Source organism: Lytechinus variegatus, chromosome 9, assembly GCF_018143015.1.
Source record: "Lytechinus variegatus isolate NC3 chromosome 9, Lvar_3.0, whole genome shotgun sequence".
NCBI lineage: Eukaryota > Metazoa > Echinodermata > Echinoidea > Temnopleuroida > Toxopneustidae > Lytechinus > Lytechinus variegatus.
This window is the reverse complement of record NC_054748.1, coordinates 13,019,217-13,042,622: the sequence shown is the minus strand read 5'-3', so window position 1 is coordinate 13,042,622 and position 23,406 is coordinate 13,019,217. Positions and strand designations below refer to the sequence as shown.

The 23,406-nt window shown below is 32.6% G+C and overlaps 1 protein-coding gene across 1 annotated transcript in view; it reads left to right on the top strand.

Moving 5' to 3' along the window:
• The window catches only part of LOC121421815 (fibrillin-1-like), a 130,374-nt gene that overhangs the window by 89,319 nt on the left and 17,649 nt on the right, over positions 1-23,406 (top strand). The window contains exons 43-59 of the mRNA XM_041616614.1: positions 667-780; positions 3,035-3,157; positions 3,745-3,867; positions 4,784-4,879; positions 5,454-5,567; positions 6,668-6,790; positions 9,635-9,757; positions 10,599-10,721; positions 11,997-12,113; positions 13,034-13,150; positions 13,803-13,919; positions 15,144-15,260; positions 17,832-17,957; positions 19,505-19,627; positions 20,625-20,741; positions 22,076-22,189; positions 22,896-22,994. Coding sequence (XP_041472548.1) covers positions 667-780; positions 3,035-3,157; positions 3,745-3,867; positions 4,784-4,879; positions 5,454-5,567; positions 6,668-6,790; positions 9,635-9,757; positions 10,599-10,721; positions 11,997-12,113; positions 13,034-13,150; positions 13,803-13,919; positions 15,144-15,260; positions 17,832-17,957; positions 19,505-19,627; positions 20,625-20,741; positions 22,076-22,189; positions 22,896-22,994 — 1,986 coding nt within the window. The remainder of the gene's footprint in view (positions 1-666; positions 781-3,034; positions 3,158-3,744; positions 3,868-4,783; positions 4,880-5,453; positions 5,568-6,667; positions 6,791-9,634; positions 9,758-10,598; positions 10,722-11,996; positions 12,114-13,033; positions 13,151-13,802; positions 13,920-15,143; positions 15,261-17,831; positions 17,958-19,504; positions 19,628-20,624; positions 20,742-22,075; positions 22,190-22,895; positions 22,995-23,406) is intronic.

Below are 23,406 nucleotides of genomic sequence, written 5' to 3'. Positions count from 1 at the left end.
CAAGATATAAAGTTTATTTAATCCTATGAAGAACTAGTGTTATGCAAGACCTGGGTTCTTATTCTTATTTTCTCCTGTACTTCTTAAGCATATTGCTACATTGTTGTTTCTCATGAAAATTAAGAATAATGGTTTAGCAAGTTTACATTTTCTGCCAATAAGCATATCTGGGCTCCGTCTTACAAAGACTTATGATTGATCCAATCAATCATAACTCTATGGAAATCCATCAATGTCATATTTTTTCTGCAGGAAATTTGCAAAATATGCTTTGTAAACAAAGGAAAACACAAAATTGTTAAGAAATTAATTACTTAATGGATTTACATTCATATCTGGAAAAAAAATGAACAAACATGCATTTCATATGTTGACTTTGCTGGCTTTCCGTAGTTGCGATTGATCAGATCAATCGCAACTCTTTGTAAGACTGTTTTTATTTGTCTCTCCAGATTTTCATATTCATATTTTAGATTTAATGTACAAATGCCTCAAAGGTCTATGCGGGTAGTTTTGTGAATTCAACACGAATGTGAATTTCTTTAAAGAAAGTTCAGGTATGGAAAGAGGTTGAGCCAATAAGAATCTGTATGCATCGTTTTCAGGATACAAAAATAACTTGTAATTTCTGTACAATATTTTGTTGTTTGAATTGATATTACACAGATATCAATGAATGCCTGTCGGATCCTTGCATGAATGGAGGGAATTGCACGGAGGGGGTTGACTACTTCAACTGTGCTTGCCCAGATGGTTACAATGGAACTATGTGTGAAGAAGGTATGTAATCCAAAGTTATCTGTCAGTGGTATCAATATTTATTCCTTCACATTGAGTAAGATATGTGTGAAACAGGTATTTAATCCAGAGTTATATATCAGTCAGGTCAATAATCTGTATTTCAGTGTGCAATGAATTTCTATATTAGATTTATAACTCAATGATCCATTATAAAGTAAACAGTTATATTTTTGTCAAACTCAACTATTTGGAATTAGAATACTATGAGGTCTTCTGTGCCCTTTTATTTTACCTTGTCATCTTTGCAACCTATTTCTTTATTTTTGTAATGCTCTTTCTTCTGGTCACTTTTCAGTTTTTATAATTTCACCAGCTAAGTTTTTCTTTCACTAATGTGCAATTCCATTAAACAATAAATTTGTTAATTTTCTCCAGGTTTACTCACATTTTGAACTGTTAGAAAACTATATTTATCAAAATATGAATAAGAAAGAGAGACAAATCATAAAATCAGAGATCCCACATATAAGGGGTCAGGTATTAACCTTACAGAATGTCTCCTTATTACCTACTTGTCTATTTTATGTCACTTATTTGTTTAGAGCCTATTTACTCAATCAGTATGCCTTATTTTAAGTTCCTTTAACTTACGATTGTAAAGCTTTAGATTTGTATTTTTGTATTTCATTTGATTGTCATTATTTTACTTCTTTATAATAAGTTATGTATTTGATTGACATGTGGCAAAAATATGAAGAAATCAATAAAACTAAATCTATATATGTATGTTTTGCTTCATAGAGGGAAATATTAAAAGGTGTAATGCTCCTTGATCTTTAAGAGTTTTAAAATCTAAATATCTTCATCGAACAGAGCTGCCAACTAGTACTGATTTTTGTCTCGCCCACCAGAGGTGAAGGTGAGACTTCCAAACTGCGTCCGTTCGTTGTCCGTCTGTCGCAAACCTAATGACACATAACTCCATAACCGTAAGTTGCTTTTCATCCAAACTTGGATGGTAGATGGACTTGGGGGACCTGCATGTTATGCTGCAGTCAGAGGTCACATGGTAAGGTCAAAGGAAATTTTCAGGTCAACGTTAAAGTTTACATGCAAGACTCTCTTACGACATCTAACTCCGCAACCATTAGTTACTTTTTAACCAAACTTTGGATGGTAGATGGAGGTGGGGTACCTGCATGTTATGCTGCAGTCTGAGGTCACATGGTAAGGTCAAAGGTAATTTTCAGGTCAACATTAAAGTTTACATGCAAGACTATCTTATGACACCTAACTCTTCAACCGTAATTCACTTTTCAACAAAACTTGGATGGTAGATGTACTTAGGTGACCTGCATGTTATGCTGCAGTCTGAGGTCACATGGTAAGGTCAAAGATCATTTTCAGGTCAACAGTAAAGTTTACATGCAAGACTCTCTTATGACACCTAACTCCGCAACCGTAGGTCACTTTTCAACCAAACGTGGATGGTAGATGGTTTTGGGGAACCTGCATGTTATGCTGCAGGCAGAGGTCACATGGTAAGGTCAAAGGTCATTTTCAGGTCAACATTAAAGTTTATTTGCAAGGCTCTTATGACAAGTGTTATTCCATCCCAATGATTTCACAATGAAGTTTTGATACAATTCTGTTGCGTGCCCTCGCATATCACGATATTTCCGGTTATATTCATTAGTGGGCGAGACACAAAATCGCTTTTGCCTTGTTAGTATTTAGTACTGAAAAATGAGAAATATACTGATGGTTTCATGCAAAATACTGATTTCTGAATTTTCAGCTTTTTTTTAAGTCTTAGGATATATGATAATATGTAAAATTGGGAGGAATAAACACTTCTTTTCAATGCTTCCTATTCTTAATTTTTTTATCATGGCAGAATTCGTTTTATCTCTCTTCCTTCTTTTTGTTTGCACCTTGGGCACTCTGCAGAGTGCATTTAGTGCCATTAATAAGTTGGCTGAAGTGCTATGGATTTTTTTATGGAGTTTGGAAAGTTGATCACAAGCTTAATACTTTTATAATATTACATATAAAAAATCTGATTTTGATTCAATGTATATTTTTGAACAGAGAAAGAGAGAGAAAACAAGTTTTGTAAGCCCTAAATCTGTATTTTGATTTTCACTTCAAATTGTTTTCAGAATTTCATTGTCATTCTGCATTTGCTGAAGAAAATGTTTCAGTTGAAATAGTATATGACAGTAAACATGAAATGACATAACCATTGTTTTTGTTTTTCAAGAATGAATTATTTTAATTATTTTTCATGTAGATATTGATGAGTGTCAAGCAAGTAATCCTTGTGTAAATGGAAATTGCACGAATAACATGGGATCTTATACATGCAACTGTAACAACGGATATATGCTTAGTCCTGATGGTAGTACATGCATTGGTATGTATATATAGTGATCACTCTACAGGGATATTGTATTTACTTGCCTAACCACTGAATATGCGACATATTAGTGTGATGCTTAAACTTTCTTTTATTTAATCTTTTTAATCAGTTTGATGCCCTCTTTATGTCAAAATCATTTAAGAATAAAGAAAGTGACCAAAAGGTATTTTGCTAATGGTATTGAATGTCAAACAGCAATTCTATCTCTGGAAAGTTCCATATGTAGCATGCTGTCTCCAGAACTCCCCAAATTTCATTATTCTTGTAAATAGCCCATCTGAAGTAGAGAATTTCTAGCTTTCCATTGGTATATTTCATTCAAATTGCTCTACATTAACCTTCACGAAACACATTGCATAATTATGAATTAATAACCCACATTCAGGGGGCGGGCAAAGAAGACATGGAAAAATCAAGTGGTGTGGAAGAGTTGGTGGGTTTGCTTGAGGGATATGATTCACACTGTTTCCATACTTATTTTTATCAGTGTGAAGGTGGTATCCCTGTGTGTTTTACAGTATGAACACAATGTAGAATTTACTCTCTCTCTTTTGTGGTTTATTCCTATTTTTTTGTTCTAGATATTGATGAATGCCTTGGGGACAATCCCTGCGTCAATGGAACATGTGATAATACTGATGGATCTTACACTTGCAACTGTACTGTTGGTTTTCAGTTAAGTTCTGATAACAGTACATGTGATGGTATGTATTACATAACTCTACTTTTTATATCCTATACCAGTTATGATATTATCTCCAAAATGAAATTGTTATGGTCTCAGCTGATTAATATGAAAAACAAATCTACTTTAGATTATAGCAATTTTGTATAGGACAGCTTGTCATTCCAAATAGCATTTCAAATTAATGTGTGATGTCCCTTGTAGTTGATCTTGAATTACCAGACTGCAGGGGCCCCTTTCTTTAAACTTATTATAATAACAAATGTGTGATAACACAATGGAAATCCTTCAATCTGATATGAATTGTGCAATTGTTGTTATAAAGTCTTTATGAAACACAGCCAAAAAATATAAGGAAAAATAAGTGTTTCTTATGTTGAATTTTTATGTGTACTTGTATATTGTTATATTTATACATGCCATGCTTTTTATATATATAATTTTATCAATATTAATTTTTTCCTTTGATGATATCATGTCCAAAGTTTGTGTACTCATTTCTTCCCAAAGCTGATTTGCACCAACTATTAACAAACTCTGATTGGACAACGGGGGGGGGTTCTTGTTTTTATTTGGCAACCAGTCAATTTGACTATTTTCGCCATCATAAATATTATATTATTAATGTTTGTTTTCTTTGAAAAAAGTAAATGCAACCAAATTAATCTTTTTCAAGGATTACCTGCTGAACATGATAGCTCAATGATAGAGCTCCTGCCTCATAAATGGAAGGTTTGATACCTGGCTGATTCTTACCAAACTATGGTACCTTCTGTCTGCTTAATCAGAATAAAGAAGGGTAATGATAGACCCACTTGAAGATCAGCTATAACTGAAGTGGCTACCCAGAGTATACAAGAGTTGTGATTTTATTTGTGATGGATCCTTATACAAAGTTGATGTGATAAAAACATTATTTTTTTCTGTCATTCTAGTTGAGTGTGGTAATTCAGTTTGTGAGAATGGTGGATCATGTATAGACGGTAACTGTTCTTGTGTGGCGGGATTCAATGGAACTATGTGTGAAAACAGTGAGTATCCATAGGCCTATTTAGTCATTTCATTTTAATGAAATCTATTGATGACCAAATTCATTATACACTTTTCTCATTATATTAAATATTAAAATGGGAGTTGTCTTGACATGACATCTGTGGTTTTATACCTAATGCTATTGCAGTGTTTTTTATACATATATGAATTTTATATCATTCTCTTATTTTCATCTCGAATGATAATATGGGTGAATGGATGAAAGTTTGATGAAATATGATGGGCATTCAGAAGTCACAGACATCATGCATTATATGAACATTTGATCATTGTGATGATTTAGTTTAGAGAAACATGGAAGAGGTCATTGTAAAAATGAAATTATGTCTTCCCTTTCTTTTATGATCTAAATAGTTGACATATATATCTTCACCAATCAAAATTTGTTAATTCAACCTCATTTTTTTTAACCTTTCTTTGGGTTTGCCAAGGTACATGTACAACTTTGATAGTAATTTATACTTCAAGCATTTGAAAATATGTAATAGGTTTTTTTTTTATTTCATCATACAAACTCTATTGTAAGTTCTCTTTTTTTTAAAACTTACTCAGATATTGATGATTGTTTACCTGATCCCTGTGTGAATGGAGGGAATTGCACGGATGGGGTTAACTACTTCACCTGCACTTGTCCAGATGGTTACAATGGAACTATGTGTGAAGAAGGTGTGTAATCCAAAGTTATCTGTCAGTGGTATCAATATTTATTCCTTCACATTGAGTAAGATATAAAGGGATATTACTCCTCACTCTTGCACGGCTGTAATAGCTAAACATCAGTTATGTATTTGTAGACTTCATAACTATAGATAATTTAAAGTTTGATGAACATCATTCCAACTTTTTGAAGTATCAGCTTACTCAACACAAATTTTTCCATCATAATATCCCAATGAAGTGTAAGGAGGAATAAACTTTAGATTAGAGGGTTTCTTTTTTTCATAACTAGTGGATGTAAATATGTTAATTGTTTTATGTTTAATATTTCATTCCTATGAAAAAAAATGTAAAATCAGTTACAACCAAAATCATATCTTTTTTTAAATCTTTTTAAAATTCATGGATCACTTAACACTATTTTGAGGAAAATAATGCGAAGAAAAATCAACTTTGTGAACTTTTATGCTCACTACAGAGGACACAATGAAATATTAAAAGAATAATAACATATAAAAACCTTAACACTTCTTTGTGTCTCATCTGTTTTTGTGTTTGTTTGATAACATGCAGCTTTAATCATATAGAGTAATTTCAATTCAAACGCTCAAATATAACCCTTTGTGGAAGTGATGTTGCAAATTGATAATTTCCTTACAAGTAGCCTATTTTACATAAAGTGAATCTCCTGCTAGTGTGCACCACTTTGTTTGTTCGTTAGTAAAGCTTGTACATAGAAACCTAACTTGAGTATCTTTGGAATGTTAATTAGTCATACTTATATATCTTTTATGATTATTAATTCCTCACATTGATCAGGAGAGTTGGGTTGTTGATACACCCAGTGTAATTGGTACACTGACTTGATTCAATGTGACTGTAGAGAAAGGGGGTATAGAGTTTCACATAGTAAGGGAAAAACATGTTTGCAGGTCCAACAACTCTGAAATTTTGCCTTCATCTTGTAATAGTTTGGCAATAATTTTTCCTAATTTGTCTACCTTTGCTGAACATCTAAAATGAAGTACATGTACTTCGTGAAAATGCACTCATGATTGCAAATATTTGTTTACACATTTTCAAACTTTTTATTTTTTCTTTGTTTATAGATATCGATGAGTGCTCAGGAACTAATCCTTGTGACCAGGGCAATTGCACTAATACCAATGGATCATATACATGCAGCTGCTACAGTGGTTTTATGCTAAGCCAAGATGAAAGTACATGCATTGGTATGTGTATTATGATGATGATTATGATGATAATAATAACAATAATAGTAATATTGATAATGATAACAATGATGTTAATTTGTGATGCTTCATTATTCTTTATGAGACAATGCTCATGGTGCAGTAAATACAATAAACATTCTGGTGAAATGTCCTATGTGGTCACTGTTAATTCATGGAATCATCTACCTGCTGCAGTGAAGATAGTCTTCTCGAGTCATCACTGGATTACATGGTCTAAGATGATCATTCTGAGGTGTTGTATTAGTGGTCCAAACATTGAGTGGTTGTGTGTGCATTGCTTTGTTTAATGAAAATGGCTCTATATCATTTGTCTATTTGATTGGATTAGAACATATTAAAGGGATATAAGAGTGCATCCCAGAAAAAATGAAACAAGAATTATCAGTGTAATCAGTCAGACCGCAGGTCCCTATGCTAATGAGCAAAAAGGCCAGATTCATCCAAATCATCTCGTGGCTGAATCCTCCTTGCAAAATCTCGTGATTCGTGAGATTTTCTTTCCCTAAGAATTTACCCTTTTTAACATCAAGTGAAATGAAATATTATTGCGCCATTAGATAGAGTAAAAGTTACTCTTTCATATTGGTCATTTATTTTGTATACAATATTTGGTTAAATAAGTAAATTTCTGGCCTGAAAATGTGCCTCAAATCTTAATTTTCTTCCTCTGTTTTCTTTTGCAAATTGTGCAAAACTTTTTTATTTTGAGCCTCAATGATATCTATATCACCATAAAGCTGAAATTCTGTACTTTCTCACAATGCCACTCTTGATATGCGGCACCTTTTAATCAGGTCAAGATCACACTTTTCCCACCAAGGTACAAGACGAGATTTCAGAAATTTTGTACTTGCATGAAATCCAGAGTTCTGATTGGCTGGATAAGGTTCACAGAACAACAGGCGCCGGGTATTTGAGGAGATTACCACATGGGAAGTGTGACCTTCCCACGAACCCAGGCACTGGGACCATTGGAATTTGCCATTGTGTGGTCTCTTTGACCAATCAGAGTGCAGTATTCTTGTTTTCAAACCTCTTTATTTACTTGGCAAATGAAAAGTGTGATCTTGACCCGATTAAACCAATTCTTATTTTGAAACCTATATCATTTTAAAGCATACATATTAAGCTTTATCATGATATAAAAATCATTTGGGCTCAAACAAAAATAAAGTGTGAAAATAGCAGCTTTTGTCAGGTGAAAATATTTAGTTTGTAGCATATTTTAGATCAAAATTTTAACCAATATTACAAAATCTTTGAATAAATCCAAACACATGACCTAAAAGAATGATTCTTCTTCTTTACAATGGTACCAAATTCATAAAATTCGATGCACAATTAGAGCAGCAATGACCGAATGAAAAGAGGATTTTGGTCCGTATCAAGCTCATTAAATATGCCAAACGTCTCAAGTCATGAATATCACTTGGATGAAAGAAGCCACTTTCTTGGGACCTGCCGTCTGACTGTAATGATCTGTGTTTACCATAGATATAATGTATGACATATCATTGTAAATGAATCCTTTCCCTTTTCATACAAAGTGGACTCATATGATGGATATGTTATGTGTGGATGAGTAAAATCAATTGGGTAATTATTAACTAACCCAAGTCCATTTCTTAATAAAGTTGTCATATTGTTGCTTATACCTCTTATGTATAATTAATAACATGGAATTCCATCTTTGAATGCCAAATTAAAAGAAAATTGAACAAAATCCTCTTTGAACTTATACATGTACAAGAATCATTTCATTTTTTTCTTTTCTTTCTTTTTTTTACTCAAAATGAGCTATCCTAGATTTGGGTTATTCTTATATTCTAATAATCAGGAAGATTATCCTCCCCAAAAGTCATCTGAGATTATCAGAAGATTTCCCCTACCAGGCCTGGCCTTTTTTTTTTACTGTTCTGTTACTGCAGGGGTCGAATCAGTCTCCCCTTGAAATCTTGGTTGCCACTTGTTTAAGTTTAGATGATAGAAATCTACTAGACTGTATGGGCAATTTTTCCCAAAATAATACCATATTTATTTGTATGAATGCTAATTTATGCAAAAATGATACTATTTGCTTTAAATAAGTCAATTAAGCTCTTAATATTCCCTTTTTTTAAATAATGTGTTTGAAAAAAAAATGTTATGGAAATTTATTACTTATGTATTTTATTGTTTGTGAATTTCTTTGTTTTTCATTGTTTTGTTTTTTACCAGATTTATGCAAAACCTTTTAGAAATAACCATGTAATTATGCTAAAGATCAATGAATTTAGACTGATAAATAATCATTTATCTTATTAATGAATTGATAAAAAACTCCTTTTGCATTATTGTCAGAATAACATAATTGAGTAATTTTGGGTCTGATATGCTCTTACAAAATGTCATATTAACTTGGAAACCACATACTCAGGCATAAAAATTCAAAAGATGTGTAAACTCAAAGTGAAACAGTCCAAAGATTTTGTGCAGCAGAATAGTTGTGAAAAAAAGTTGGGAGGGTGTTAATTCTAACTCTCCCTCCCCCATAAAGATCCATCCTATCTGATACAAGTTCCAGGTCTGAAATGTTATGATATTTCAGCAGGGGGGGGTAATATTCAGTTGACAATCAGCCATACTTAAGTTTTTAATTTGCTTTCTATTCCTATAGCAGGCAGCCAGAAAATATTAAAAGGAAAAAAACTGAAATAGACCTTCATGTTTATTCCTAGTTTTTTTTCTCCAATTGATGCATGTATATAAAGGACTAGATGTGCTAAGATAATATCTTGATTAGGGGTTTACAAATTGGTTATCCCTATTATTTTTTTTCAGATATTGACGAGTGTTCAGGAAATAATCTGTGTATAAATGGCACATGTGACAATGAATCTGGATATTATACTTGCACCTGTGATGATGGATTCATGTTAAGTGTTGATAACAGTACATGCATTGGTATGTAAATAAAAATACATTATTATTGGTGTTTATTATGATTATTGATGTTTACCTGTAATCAATACATGACACATCCTTGTAAAGTTGGAGTCTCTTTGTATGATTCTCACATCATAGATGGTGCTCATAATCTGAGAGTTTTGGGGGAACAAGGTCATTATAGGCCTAAAAATATGTTGTTTACATGATAAAAGAAATGTTTGCGGGAACTGTATCCTTGCTTTGGAGTATATATATATATATGTGTGTGTGTGTGTGTGTAAACAATGATCAAAGCGATTGGTACATATATCCACGCCCCTCTCATTATATATATATGTACAGTATATGGGAGTGTTTTGATTAGTTTCTCACGGTCACATGGTGCAAGGGTCAAATGTCTTGCATCATTATTTGTATACCAAAATGTTTACAGGATGTTTGGTCCAGTGGTTAGAGCATTGGAATCATAATCGCAAGGTTGTTAGTCCAAATCCCAACTCTGCAATTGTCTCCAGACTATGACTGATTAACCTACATGTAGTTCAATATCAGACAGGTCATGCTTCATTGTCAAAATAGCTTTTAGATCCAAGAGGTGAATTAGAAGCAATTTGTTTCATGAAGGCACAGGACAACACATCAGATTTTTAATTTTTAGAAAACTTACAATATAATTGTGTAATATAGATGAATTTTATATCTGACAGTAGAAAATCCATATATGTTTTCATGCTACAGAACAATCTGAAAATAGATGAACAATTTCTATTTTCACAATACAATGAACTTTCTATTAGATTCCACTTCTGATCTTTGCTTTTGTACCTCAATCTTTGCATTCTTGTTTTTGTTCTAGATATTGATGAGTGCTTGGAAAGTAATCCTTGTGGAAATGGTACATGTAGTAATAACAATGGATCTTATACATGTAGCTGTGATAATGGTTATGAGTTAAGCATTGATGCCAGTACATGTAATGGTATGTATGCATATATATATATATATTAGAAATAGATTTTTAAAAATAAATAAAAATAACAAATAAAATAAAATTAGAGAATCAATAATAATTTTGAAACATCATGCTTTAGTGGTTCTGACTATTGTTTTTTAATCAGAGGGTTATGGGATTGAATCCCAGCCATGTTTTTTTTTAGCTTAGCCTGGGTAATATAGGAGTGCCTTGAGCACCTAGCAAGGTGGATACGTGTGCTATACAAATCCTATATCATTATTATTATAAAGCCATGCCATGGATTATATCCACATAAATGGTAATATATAAATGTTAAGTATTTTTACTTACTGCTGTAAGTAACAGTGTGTACCACATAGGTGATTGATGTAAAGGTGAGAGTTCCTTCTTACCCTAGCTTACAGTGTATTGATACCTACTACATGAGTAAGAATTGTGGCCAACAATTTATTATGTCAAATAGAAAAACAAACTTCTCAAACATATGAACATCTGCTCTTGGATATGATACCCCAATCAGAATAATGGAGGTTATTTCTGTGAAATAATGATTACATTATTTTATTCAACAAATACATTTTTACTGGGTTCCTATTGGTTTTACTCACCACTCTGTGGTTTTTATGATAACCATGATTTTACTTTGTCAGACAATCCGAGTAAATTAATGTGTCCCTCTGGTTGTAATAATTAGTAGATAACATAGATGTGGTGGAGTTCATATTTACCCTCATGAAAACAAAAAACGCTGCCCCCAAAAGAGCAAAAATATAGGATGTATGCACTCACCAAATAAACCATTATAACACTGACAATTCTTTGAGCCATGTATATCATTTTCTTAGGAACTGTGACTTGAAGATTTAATGCCTTGTGTCAAACCAGTTATTTTTACTGGTTTTCAGGTTCCAAAAAGATGCTGCAATGTATTTGGGGACATTAGAAGATTAATGTGTGATTAACAGAATAAAATCACACTTGCTTCGCTTAGATACCAAATTTATGGATATTTATTTACTATTATTTCTTATATCAGCTTATTAAGGAATCTTTAAAATAGAAGCATTTCCGTTTGTTTTTTGGAAAGAAACTGTCTTTGATATTCTAACATGTACTTTAGATCTTTTATGTAATTCAGCTATCATACGAAACAAGGATTTTCACTTTAATATTTTAACAATTAGAATTTTCCTTTTAAAACATGCTAAGACATGTTAACATGTTTAGCTCTTATTACTAAGTTATTATTAGTTATTCTTGTTATGTTTTTTTTTCTAGATATCGACGAGTGTACTGGATCTAATCCTTGTGTAAATGGTACATGTAATAATAATGATGGATCCTATACATGTAGCTGTGACTCTGGTTTTATGTTCAATGGCAGTACATGCAATGGTATGTATATCCACACATTTCACAGAAAAGGAACCAAAGAATCATTTCTTTTCATTATGGTTAATGGTTTAAATAACGCATGACACATAATTATAAAAATTAGAGTCCCTTAATTTTTATCCAAGTCATATTGTGTCCACTTTATGTGCTTTTGAGGAGTTTGCAAGGAATATGTTTTTGTCTCACTGAACAAAGTTTGGTAGAGACCTAGTCACATTTTCTGTTGGTCTGTTAGTCTATTTGAAAATGTTTTTGTTCTACTTGCTCCCATTTTAAGTTCTTACTTGGTACATGTACATATGAGCCTTGGGTAATACCACCATGTAGGTGAGGGCGTTGTGGCGTGTGCCTGTAGTCAAAGCTATGTGGGGAAGTTAGAAATTGATGCAGAGGTTCGAGCCCTGGTCACGTCTTTCGGATGGTGACGTTAAAGGTCGGCCCCAGAGGTATATATGATTGAAACACGTAAACAAAACTCAAATACACACAGGGTGATGGGGTCAAAGGTCATCTAGGGGTCAGAAGGTCAATTTATATGAGGTCATGTCTGTTCCAAAAATGTGAAAGTTTCTGTTCAACTTACTCTGATTTCTTTATTTTTGCATCAATTTGTGTTTATACATGGTACAAATAACCATTGGGTAATACCACATGTGTAAAAGATAAAAAGATCATATTGCATCTTTTATTGATCGTGATATCAAGTGAGACTCATTCGTGAACCACCTTGGGTTTTTTAAGATGATTTGCATAAAGTTCTGAAAAAGGACTTGGTAATGAGGAAAAGATATTTAAATAAATGCATTCCAAAATCAATCAGACCATCTCAGGTCAACTGGGAAAAATGGATGTAAAATATTCAGCTGCTCAGATATTTTATAACAAAACATATTTTTTTCATTTGGTTATATTTTTTCTAGATATTGATGAGTGCTCTGGATCTAATCCTTGTGTAAATGGTACATGTAATAATAATGATGGATCCTATACATGTAGCTGTGACACTGGTTTTATGTTCAATGGCAGTACATGCAATGGTATGTATATGTATTTAATATGTCAATGAAAAAATCTGAAAGCTTATGAATAATTACCACAAATTTGATATACATGTAATATACAACATACCATTTAAGAGTTTGTACTCCATTCTTTTGTTTCTTTGTTACCCATACAATACTCGAATGAATATAAGAAAAAGTAATGCCAAATGTCATGTAGAGTATGTGGATTGCACAACACAATATTTGAGTGAGCTTCAATTTAGAGAAAGTTAACACTTAAAGGTAATTTCATTGATAGATTCTGAATTTCAAAGAGACAAATAACTCTAAATTACAGTGTCTACTTAAGATGAAACTTCATTCAGGTAATATGAATTGGGAATGATATAATCCAATCTCTTTAAGATAATGCTTTAATTATATTATTGAATGTGAAAACATTTTACTGAATTCCTGAATATGTTTTGGCTATTAAAGGCAAATAGTGAAATAAACTAAACCATTAAACTGCAAGCATTATTTGAAAGAAACAGATCTTGTTTTTCCTAGTTCCTATTTTTCATGACTGGAATATGAGAATGAAGAACAAGGATGCAATTGTTTATATTTAAGGCATCAAATTTTTGGAGTGTGAATGTATAAAGCAGGTTTTCATTTGGTTATTCTTGTGATTATTTTTTTCTAGATATTGATGAGTGCTCTGGATCTAATCCTTGTGTAAATGGTACATGTAATAATAATGATGGATCCTATACATGTAGCTGTGACACTGGTTTTATGTTCAATGGCAGTACATGCAATGGTATGTATATACATTTACAAAGAAATAATGAACTATTAAAGGAAGAGTTATTTGCATTTATATGCATTGAAAATATATTCAAGTTGTAGTGCTGTTAGAGGTCATTTGATTTGAGGTCATCCCTGAAAGTTTACCCTAATGTCTGTCTTGTAGTACATACCTTGTCACATGTTGCGTCAATGGCTACCAAATTTTAGGGATAGATGCAAATGGAGTATTTAATGTTAAGATGCCTTCAGAGGTTACATTCTTAGACTTAAGATCATTCCTCCTCGGGGGGATGCACTTCCATTGTCGAGTAGATACCATGCATGACCAAAAGAAGGTCTCTTTTTCAAGATAGGGCATGTTATATTTCACTAGGACAACTGTTTACGGTCCATTTTGTGAGGGTATGAAAACACTAAAATACTTTATATAGGATGTACTTTTTGCCTTAGCATTATTATGGGTCTGATTTGAGCGAGGTGTGTACGGTGGTATTAAACCCAATTGAAAGTAAAGGTAAAGCTGACGTCCGTGATTACATCCGTGACATATCAATCAAGATATCACTGTACTTGTTTAAACAGTCAACTAATAGGGAATACTTGTCAAGGGTACCATTTTGTTTCCAATACTTCTTGTGGGTAGGGTTTCACACGCCAATACTTGTTAAGGGGTGCATTTTCAGAACATGGAAAATGCTTGTGTTTGGGGTTGTTTTTGAAACCCCGTGGTCATGCATGGTATCCACTCTTCAATACCCTGTTTTTAATGTTACTGATCTATTTCATGTCTGATGAGTAAAAATGATTTGTAAAAAGATCACTGCATGGTATCTGCTCACTAACACTTAACATACATGTAACTCAATCAAAATAGAATATCTTTGTCATAGAACTCTGTGTTTTTGAAATAATTGAAAAAATGATGTTTTTACTCACTTTCTATTGAAGATGAGCCATGCATAAAATGTTAGGGTATTTGTTGTTAAATATGATATTCTCATGGCTGGAAACCAGTGAAAATATATGATTTGGTATGATCATGTAAACATTATTTTAAGAATGAATAACTTTAGGTCTCTAAGGATACATGGTCATTCTTAATAATTGAGTTTTCATGTTAGGAAGAAAATAACATTTCAAAGAGTTAATTTTTAATTTGTAAAAATAGTGTTGTGAATAAACAGTATGTGTTAATTTTAACTTGGTTATTCTTCTTGTTATGTTTTTGTTCTAGATATTGATGAGTGCTCTGGATCTAATCCTTGTGTAAATGGTACATGTAGTAATAATGATGGATCCTATACATGTAGCTGTGTCATTGGTTTTATGTTCAATGGCAGTACATGCAATGGTATGTTTAGTGGTGCATTCCACAAAAAATTTCATTTTTGTCTCACCTGCATAGCAGAGTGAGACTATAGGCGCCGCTTTTCCGACGGCGACGGCGGCGTCAACATCAAATCTTAACCTGAGGTTAAGTTTTTGATATGACATCATAACTTAGAAAGTATATGGACCTAGTTCATGAAACTTGGCCATAAGGTTAATCAAGTATTACTAAACATCCTATTAGAGTTTCATGTCACATGATCAAGGTCATTTAGGGTCAATGAACTTAGACCATGTTGGAGGAATCAACATCAAAATCTTAACCTGAGGTTAAGTTTTTGAAATGACGTCATAACTTAGAAAGTATATGGACCTAGTTCATGAAACTTGGACATAAGGTTAATCAAGTATCACTGAACATCGTGCATGAGTTTTATGTCACATGACCAAGGTCAAAGGTCATTTAGGGTCAATGAACTTTGGCCGAATTGGGGGTATCTGTTGAATTCCCATCATAACTTTGAAAGTTTATGGATCTGATTCATGAAACTTAGACATAATAGTAATCAAGCATCACTGAACATTTTGTGCAAGTTTCAGGTCTCATGATTAAGGTCAAAGGTCATTTAGGGTCAGTGAACTTTGGCCGAATTGGGGGTATCTGTTGAATTACCATCATAACTTTGAAAGATTATGGATCTGATTCATGAAACTTGGACTTTAGAGTAATCAAGTATCACTGAACATCCTGTGCGCATTTCAGGTCACATGACCAAGGTCAAAGGTCAATGAACTTTGGCCGAATTGGGTGTATCTGTTGAATTACCATCATAACTTTGAAAGTTTATGGATCTGATTCATGAAACTTGGACATAAGAGTAATCAAGTATCACTTAACATCCTTTGCGAGTTTCAGGTCACATGATCAAGGTCAAAGGTCATGTAAGGTCAATGAACTTTGGCCATGTGGTTGGTTTTTTGTTGAATAACCATCATATCTCTGTAAGTTTATTGGTCTAGTTCATAAAAAGTGGACATAATAGTAACCATGTATCACTGAACATCTTGTGCGAGTTAGAGTAGTTTTCAAAGTCAGCACTGCTGCTATATTGAACTGTGTGATGCAGGTGAGACGGCCAGAGGCATTCCACTTGTTTATTCATAATTATCTATGTTTATCACATTTATAATTAATGTGTGACATTAAATTTTTGTGCAGATCAAATCTTAATTTAATATTCTGTAATTACCCCCAAAGTTCAGAAAAGCTATGGGAAATATATATCCACTCATTCTCAAAATACGATAACAAATGTATAACTTCTGAAACTTAAGAAAGTCAATGACACCCCCAAACCAACAATACATTCCTTGTATTTTAACCATATGTAAATTTTGTTATTTGTAATTACAAGTAATTTCTTCTGTTCAATTTAATAAAAAATGTAAAATGTATAATTGTAAAGCACATTGAGAATCGTTACAAATGTGCTCTGTAAAAACTATTATCATTTTCAAAGTATTTCATTGCATGTCTATTTTGAACAATAAGATATGGATTTACATTTTTTTTATTACTATTATTTTTATTATTTAGATGTAGGGTCTTAGAGGCACAGAGATTTTTTGACATCTTGCGAGGTTGTTTTAAAGAGACAGAATATTAAAACTCTATGCCTATGTAAACCATCCAATATTTTCCATATTGGATGAAAAGAATATATTGCCCTGCCCACAAGATTATCACTGGTTAATAAATGATTGTGCGCATGAAGCTCTTGTTACGTCACAATGAAATTGCATTGCGTAATAGTTGCTAGGAGGTGTGGCAAAGGAGCAGATTGTGTCAATTTATTGAATTCAAATATGATTGCACTATACAGTAGCACATCTTTACAGATATTTTTTAGATGACAATACTCAGTGCTATGCTCATGATTTACAAATGGTGATGGTAAAAACAACTTTTATGCTTCATCAATTTATGTTTAGCATTTATGGGGATATCTCCTTTAAGCTATTTACAAAAAAAACTTCCCTGGCATTGTATTATTTGTTTGGGTGTTGCTGGTCACATCACAAATAAATAATACATAAACAGAATAAAGAATTCAATCAGGTTGGATGTGTATCATTCCATTAAGATAAACAATAAACTAGTCTTGTTGAATATGTAAAAACATCTTTAATTTTATATGTTTATTCTAAATTCCTTATGTAGTAAACTATAAAGAACCATTTGGGTAATTCAGCTGAAAGAAATATGTTTGCATACAATATATACATGTATTTTACTAAGTTTAAGTCATTTTTTTATTAAAGAAATTCAATGAAACTCATCTATTATTGGAAAGACTAAGTAAGCTTCTTTTCTCTGATTCAGCTCCAATGAAGAGGAAGTTATACCTTTTTCCTATTTCACAAATTCTACATTTTTGTAAACATAAATTCATACAAAATCAGTTAAAAAGTTATGTTTACCTAAGAAAGCATAAGACCATGAAGCAAAGGCTTGTGGTGGATATGCTTGTTTGTTTGTAGTGTGTAAAGATTTATGTGCAATAACAAATTTTAATTATTTTTCTTGTTTTAGATATTGATGAGTGTACTGGAACTAATCCTTGTGGAAATGGTACATGTAATAATAATGATGGATCCTATACATGTAGCTGTGACAATGGTTTTGCCGAGCTAAGCCTTGATGCCAGCACATGCATTGGTATGTATACAAAGTGATCCCAGAGAAATATAACAGAATTATTAATTTTTTTATCATAGATTATCATAAAATGGATGAGGATTTTTGATTGGTTGAGAGCTATGGACAAAGTTCTACTGTTTTTTTTAAACAAGTGCACACCAAGTAACCAATAATGCCTATAGCATTTCCATTTATTTGAAAGCAGGATATAAGAGCATTGCATATTAAATACCTTACACGCAGGCATAGGTGCCACGTATCGAACCCCAGACTTTTTATGTATAGCCAGGCGCCTTAGACCACTTGGCCACGGCACCTCCATGAACGATACCGAAAATCAAAACGATATCCATTGTAAACAACCTATCGTGAAAGATACCAATAATCAAAACAATATCCATTGGAAACTACCTATCGTGCATAAAGGTCAGTTGTGATCTCATTGCTCGTGTTAATGTTGGGTTTGTTTACAAAAAAATTTGAACTAGATCTAGGTCTACTGTAATCAAGTAAAGGGTGCAAATCATCTGTAAGTAGGCCTTCAAATTATTTTCTCAGGAATTTATATTTTTTGCTTGTTAAATGCCAGCGTTATCATTGTCCTACTTTTTGAGGAGTCTATACAATCTACTTCCCTGGGGGATTGGTGCACGGTCTTAACAAGCTAGACACTCAAGTCCCAGGCAGCCAGCTGTATGGCCTGGGCATACACACATACACACACACAGAGAGCTACTGGAGGTCTGAGGTTGGCTAGTACGCTGACTACATTAGCCAATGCAAAGCTGTATCTTAAGCTAGCATTTTAAGTATAGTACTTGTATATGCTAACATATTATCTAGTTTGGTATATATGTTGAAGGAGTCCCAAGGTCATCATCAGAATTTTCATGCATCCGATGAATTTTCATGCGCTCGTAATTACTAATGCATGGAATATTAACCAGATATGGGTGATGCATCTGTTCTTACTTATGTATGGTTGTAAAAATTATTTTTTTTGCTAGATTTGTTTGTGCATCAGTAGGACTATGGAGCATGCGGTAACTATGGAAACAAGTCTTAACACACTTGAGTGTACCTTGTGGGTTAAACAGTTCCATACTTGCTTACAGAACCTACTCACATATGTACATCATTTTGTTTTAACCACAAACTACTATGTGAATGACCTATTATTGTATAAGGCTTAGAGTCCTTCTCCATTTTCATTGTTCATTTCAAACTTCATTGACTTGTCGATAAAAGAAAGAGCAATAATCAAGTTCTGTTTCTTTGAAACAATGATGAATAATAAAACTTTCACTGGATCCTTTTTTTTGGTACTTCATTTTGTTCAGAATTGGGCCTTTGTTTTCTTCATGTATTGTTATGGCAGGAAGTCATTGAAATTTTCATGTAGTTGTTCTTAACAGGACAAGCATTATTTTACTGAAACGTATTTGTTCAACAAATATTTTTGCTGATTGATTTCTCAAGAATGTAATTTGTGATAATATGCATGCAATAACAAACATATTGGGTTCCTTCAAATTTGTTTTAATTTCCATGTTTCTCTCTTCTAGACATTGATGAATGTGCAGTAAATAATCCATGTGTAAATGGGACATGTAGTAATAACAATGGATCCTATACATGCAGCTGTAACAGTGGTTTCGAGTTGAGCCTTGATGCAAGTACATGCAATGGTATGTATGTGAAATTCATCATTAATTATTAAAGTTTTACATAATTTACTGTGTTAAAATGAATGTAACTTTTTTATGACGCATCATCCTTAAGCTTAGAGGCAGGTTTTTGTGTGCGGCTCATGATGCCTACTTTATATGTAAAGGCGTAAAATAAATTAGAAGGCAATAAAAATTTATTTCACTGACAGTATCTGAAATCAAAGAAGTAATCAAATTCCCTCAAAACTATGTCTCTGTCCATTTCACAAGACTCACAGCTGTAAATTGTATATTTGCCATAATGACGATTACCATGGTAACAGTGCTCAGCTTTGAATCAAAATGAAGGATGTCATGGTAGTTTACAATGACAGGGTAACCATGGTGACCTCTGATGTTTGCTATGATATCCCAGTCAGAGATAATTGTTTATACTTTTCTCTTTCTTAGAAATAATGTTTCTATTATTTTATTGAATAAAGAAGCTAGTCAAGTTATCAAATTCTCCCTTAAACATTAATTCTTATTAACTATGACATTACTATGGCATGCAACCAGTGAAATTAATTGATCTTAGGAAATCATTAAATTACAAGTTTAGTCTAAAACAGAACTTTGTTTTCCCAAATTTTCTTTTAACTGCTTGAAGTATTTTTTCAAGAACAAACATGAACTTTTCCATTGATTTATATGATTAAATAAATCCAATGATTATATTCAGGATTGTATTTATCAAATTTTCTATGCAATTTTTTTTATAAGAATGATTTAATTGTAAATGTATTTTGTACAGTAGATATTGAAATTGGTGTATTTTAAAAACATGTGCAATTCATTATTTAAAGCAAGACATGTCTTTTTAATAAACCATATATTTAGTTGAATCTACCCCTCCCCAGTTCAATGCTACTTAAAACAGATTTCAATGTTGACTTACTGACTGTAGTGACAAGAAATATTGGGGGAATTAAAAGGAAATTAAATGGTTATTGGTATTTTCATGTTTTGGTTCTAGATATTGATGAGTGTGCCGGAAATAATCCTTGTGTAAATGGAAGCTGTACTAATAACAATGGATCCTATACATGTAGCTGTGACAGTGGTTTTATGTTTAATGGCAGTACATGCAATGGTATGTAATTGTGTATTTTAACTCTGGTTTCAGTTATTATTTATCTGTGAAAATGTTTATTACAGTCATTTGTCTTCAGTTTTTGTAATTTGCAAGATGATCTTGTGTTGAGAACTAGGTGAGTAAGAACAAAATATCACTTTGTCAAGATCAAAGAAACTCCATATCAATGAAATTGATGAATTTGATTTTTTTTAATTAATTAAATTTGATGAATTAAGTAATGATGATGATTACATTGTAAAGCAATTTTTTTTTCAAAAGTGAATATCTGATTCAAAATTGAAAAAGGATTCCTATTCTTACCAACTGCATATTTAGATTTTTCTCTGTGATGAGATGTATTAACATGATTGATGTTCATTACTTTTAATGCAATTCATTCCACTTTTTAGATTGAGTACATGAAATAGGCCTACAAACAGCCTATGTCACATTTCATGTTGATTATGATTTCTTACATTTATGTACTCAAAATGTTTGTGTCATGTATTTAATGTTTTCTTAAGTCAGGGTAACATTTCATTAAAAATTGCTTGGTTGTAAGCCACTGATATCTATGCATCTGATCAAATCACTACAAATTGTCATTGAAAATCACTAACAAGATGATCAATGATATACTAAGTCATTTATATTCTGATCAGAGGTACTGCTAATGATCCATTTAACACTGATCAGAGGTACTGCTAATGATCCATTTAACACTGGTCAGAGATGCTATAAATGATCCATTAAACACCCCCCCCCCCCTATATTCTGATCAGAGGTACTGCTAATGATCCATTAAACAGCCTTCCCCTATATTCTGATCAGAGGTACTGCTAATGATCCATTAAACAGCCTTCCCCTATATTCTGATCAGAGGTACTGCTAATGATCCATTAAACACTGGTCAGAGATACTGCTAATGATCCATTAAACACCCTCCCCCTATATTCTGATCAGAGATACTGCTAATGATCCATTAAACACCCTCCCCCTATATTCTGATCAGAGGTACTGTTAATGATCCATTAAACACCCCCTATATTCTGATCAGAGGTACTGTTAATGATCCGTGAATCATTCTGCATGAAAGTTTAACCTCTTAAAAAAATCTTAAAATATGCACATGATGATGAAAAACAATGTTCTAGAGTTTCTACTTAATTAAGAAAAAAGTTATCACAAAAATATTTATTGGGTTTATTTATTCATTGCAACCATGACAGTTGGATTATTGACAATTCAAAGAAGTACAATTAAATTCACAATTACATATCAAATATGGCATGGAATCACCTCCTGTCAAGATTACTAGAAATCGTTAAACTTTGTTTCACTCATATCAGACATAGATGATTGTTCTCCTAATCCTTGTGCCAATGGAGGTACCTGTACTGATGGATTGAATAGTTTCACTTGTTCCTGTGCTTCAGGGTTCAGTGGGGATACCTGTACAGATGGTAAGAAAGACCAGAAAACGTGGTCTACACCAGCTATGTCTTATCCTACTATTAGTCTAAGCCAAGTTCTTGTTGATCTACATTCAGTTAAGACCATCAGGGAATTAAACAGTTTAATAGCATGGAAGCAGTAAAGGCCGTTATAGAAAACCTTCTACAGACTTTGTACATGTGACTCAGGATGACACCTAGACCAAAGCAGCCAAAATGTGGCCTCAAGGCTGGCATTGACTACATCTCTGAAAATTAAACCAAATTATACTGGGACCAAATATAATGAGACTACATTGATAGTACACCTAGTTGGTTTAGTTGCTGTGGTCTTAGGAGATCAAAGAATTAGACCAGTTGCTTATAGTTGATATAGAAGATAAACAAAAGTGAGGATGTTCCACTAGCCCAAATCATTTCATTTATTTCAACAGGATATTCACTGTAATTGTGATAATCGAATTACATGTGAAGGACGTGGAATAATCCCTAGTACTTTTTATTGCAATGATTTAATTAATGTGATTTTAGGAATTTCCAATTCAAATTTCAGAACAATGATTATATAGAGACCATCAAAGTGAATAGGGTGAGGTCAAATACATAGAAAGTGCATGGTGAATGGTGGTCCTATATTTAAATGCATTGCCTATGACAATGTTTTCTATATTTTTAATCCAAATTACAGATAATTTCTCTCTTTTTTTGTTTGCAGTGACCTGTGGCACAATTAGCTGTCAGAATGGTGGCACATGTACAACCCCTGAACAATGTGATTGTGTTACTGGTTTCAATGGTACTATGTGTGAGAATAGTAAGTACCCTCTCCTTTGTCTTAAAAACAATTAGTGAGTAAATAAATGGGAATTACAAGTATTAAAAACCATAATTATCTTGGTTGTTTTATAGTGTACTTTTGAAAGGCTAGAAATATCAATTCTTGTTCATACAGTATGTTATGGTCTGAACATGTAAGTCCTCTTAACTGTGAGTTGATGCCCCCATCTAAAAAGGATCCAATCATATTTTTTTTCAAATGCAAAATTCATAACTTTAGAAATAAACAATAGATGGGTTAATGGTCACTACAATTGTGCAACATCTGGAATATTTATATAATATTGACTGGCCTTGAAGCAAACATTAAATATATTACCAGCAAAAGAATCATATTGGCCAGAGTTTTTGATGAGGGCAATATAGGTCTTTTAAGCACAATATAAGAA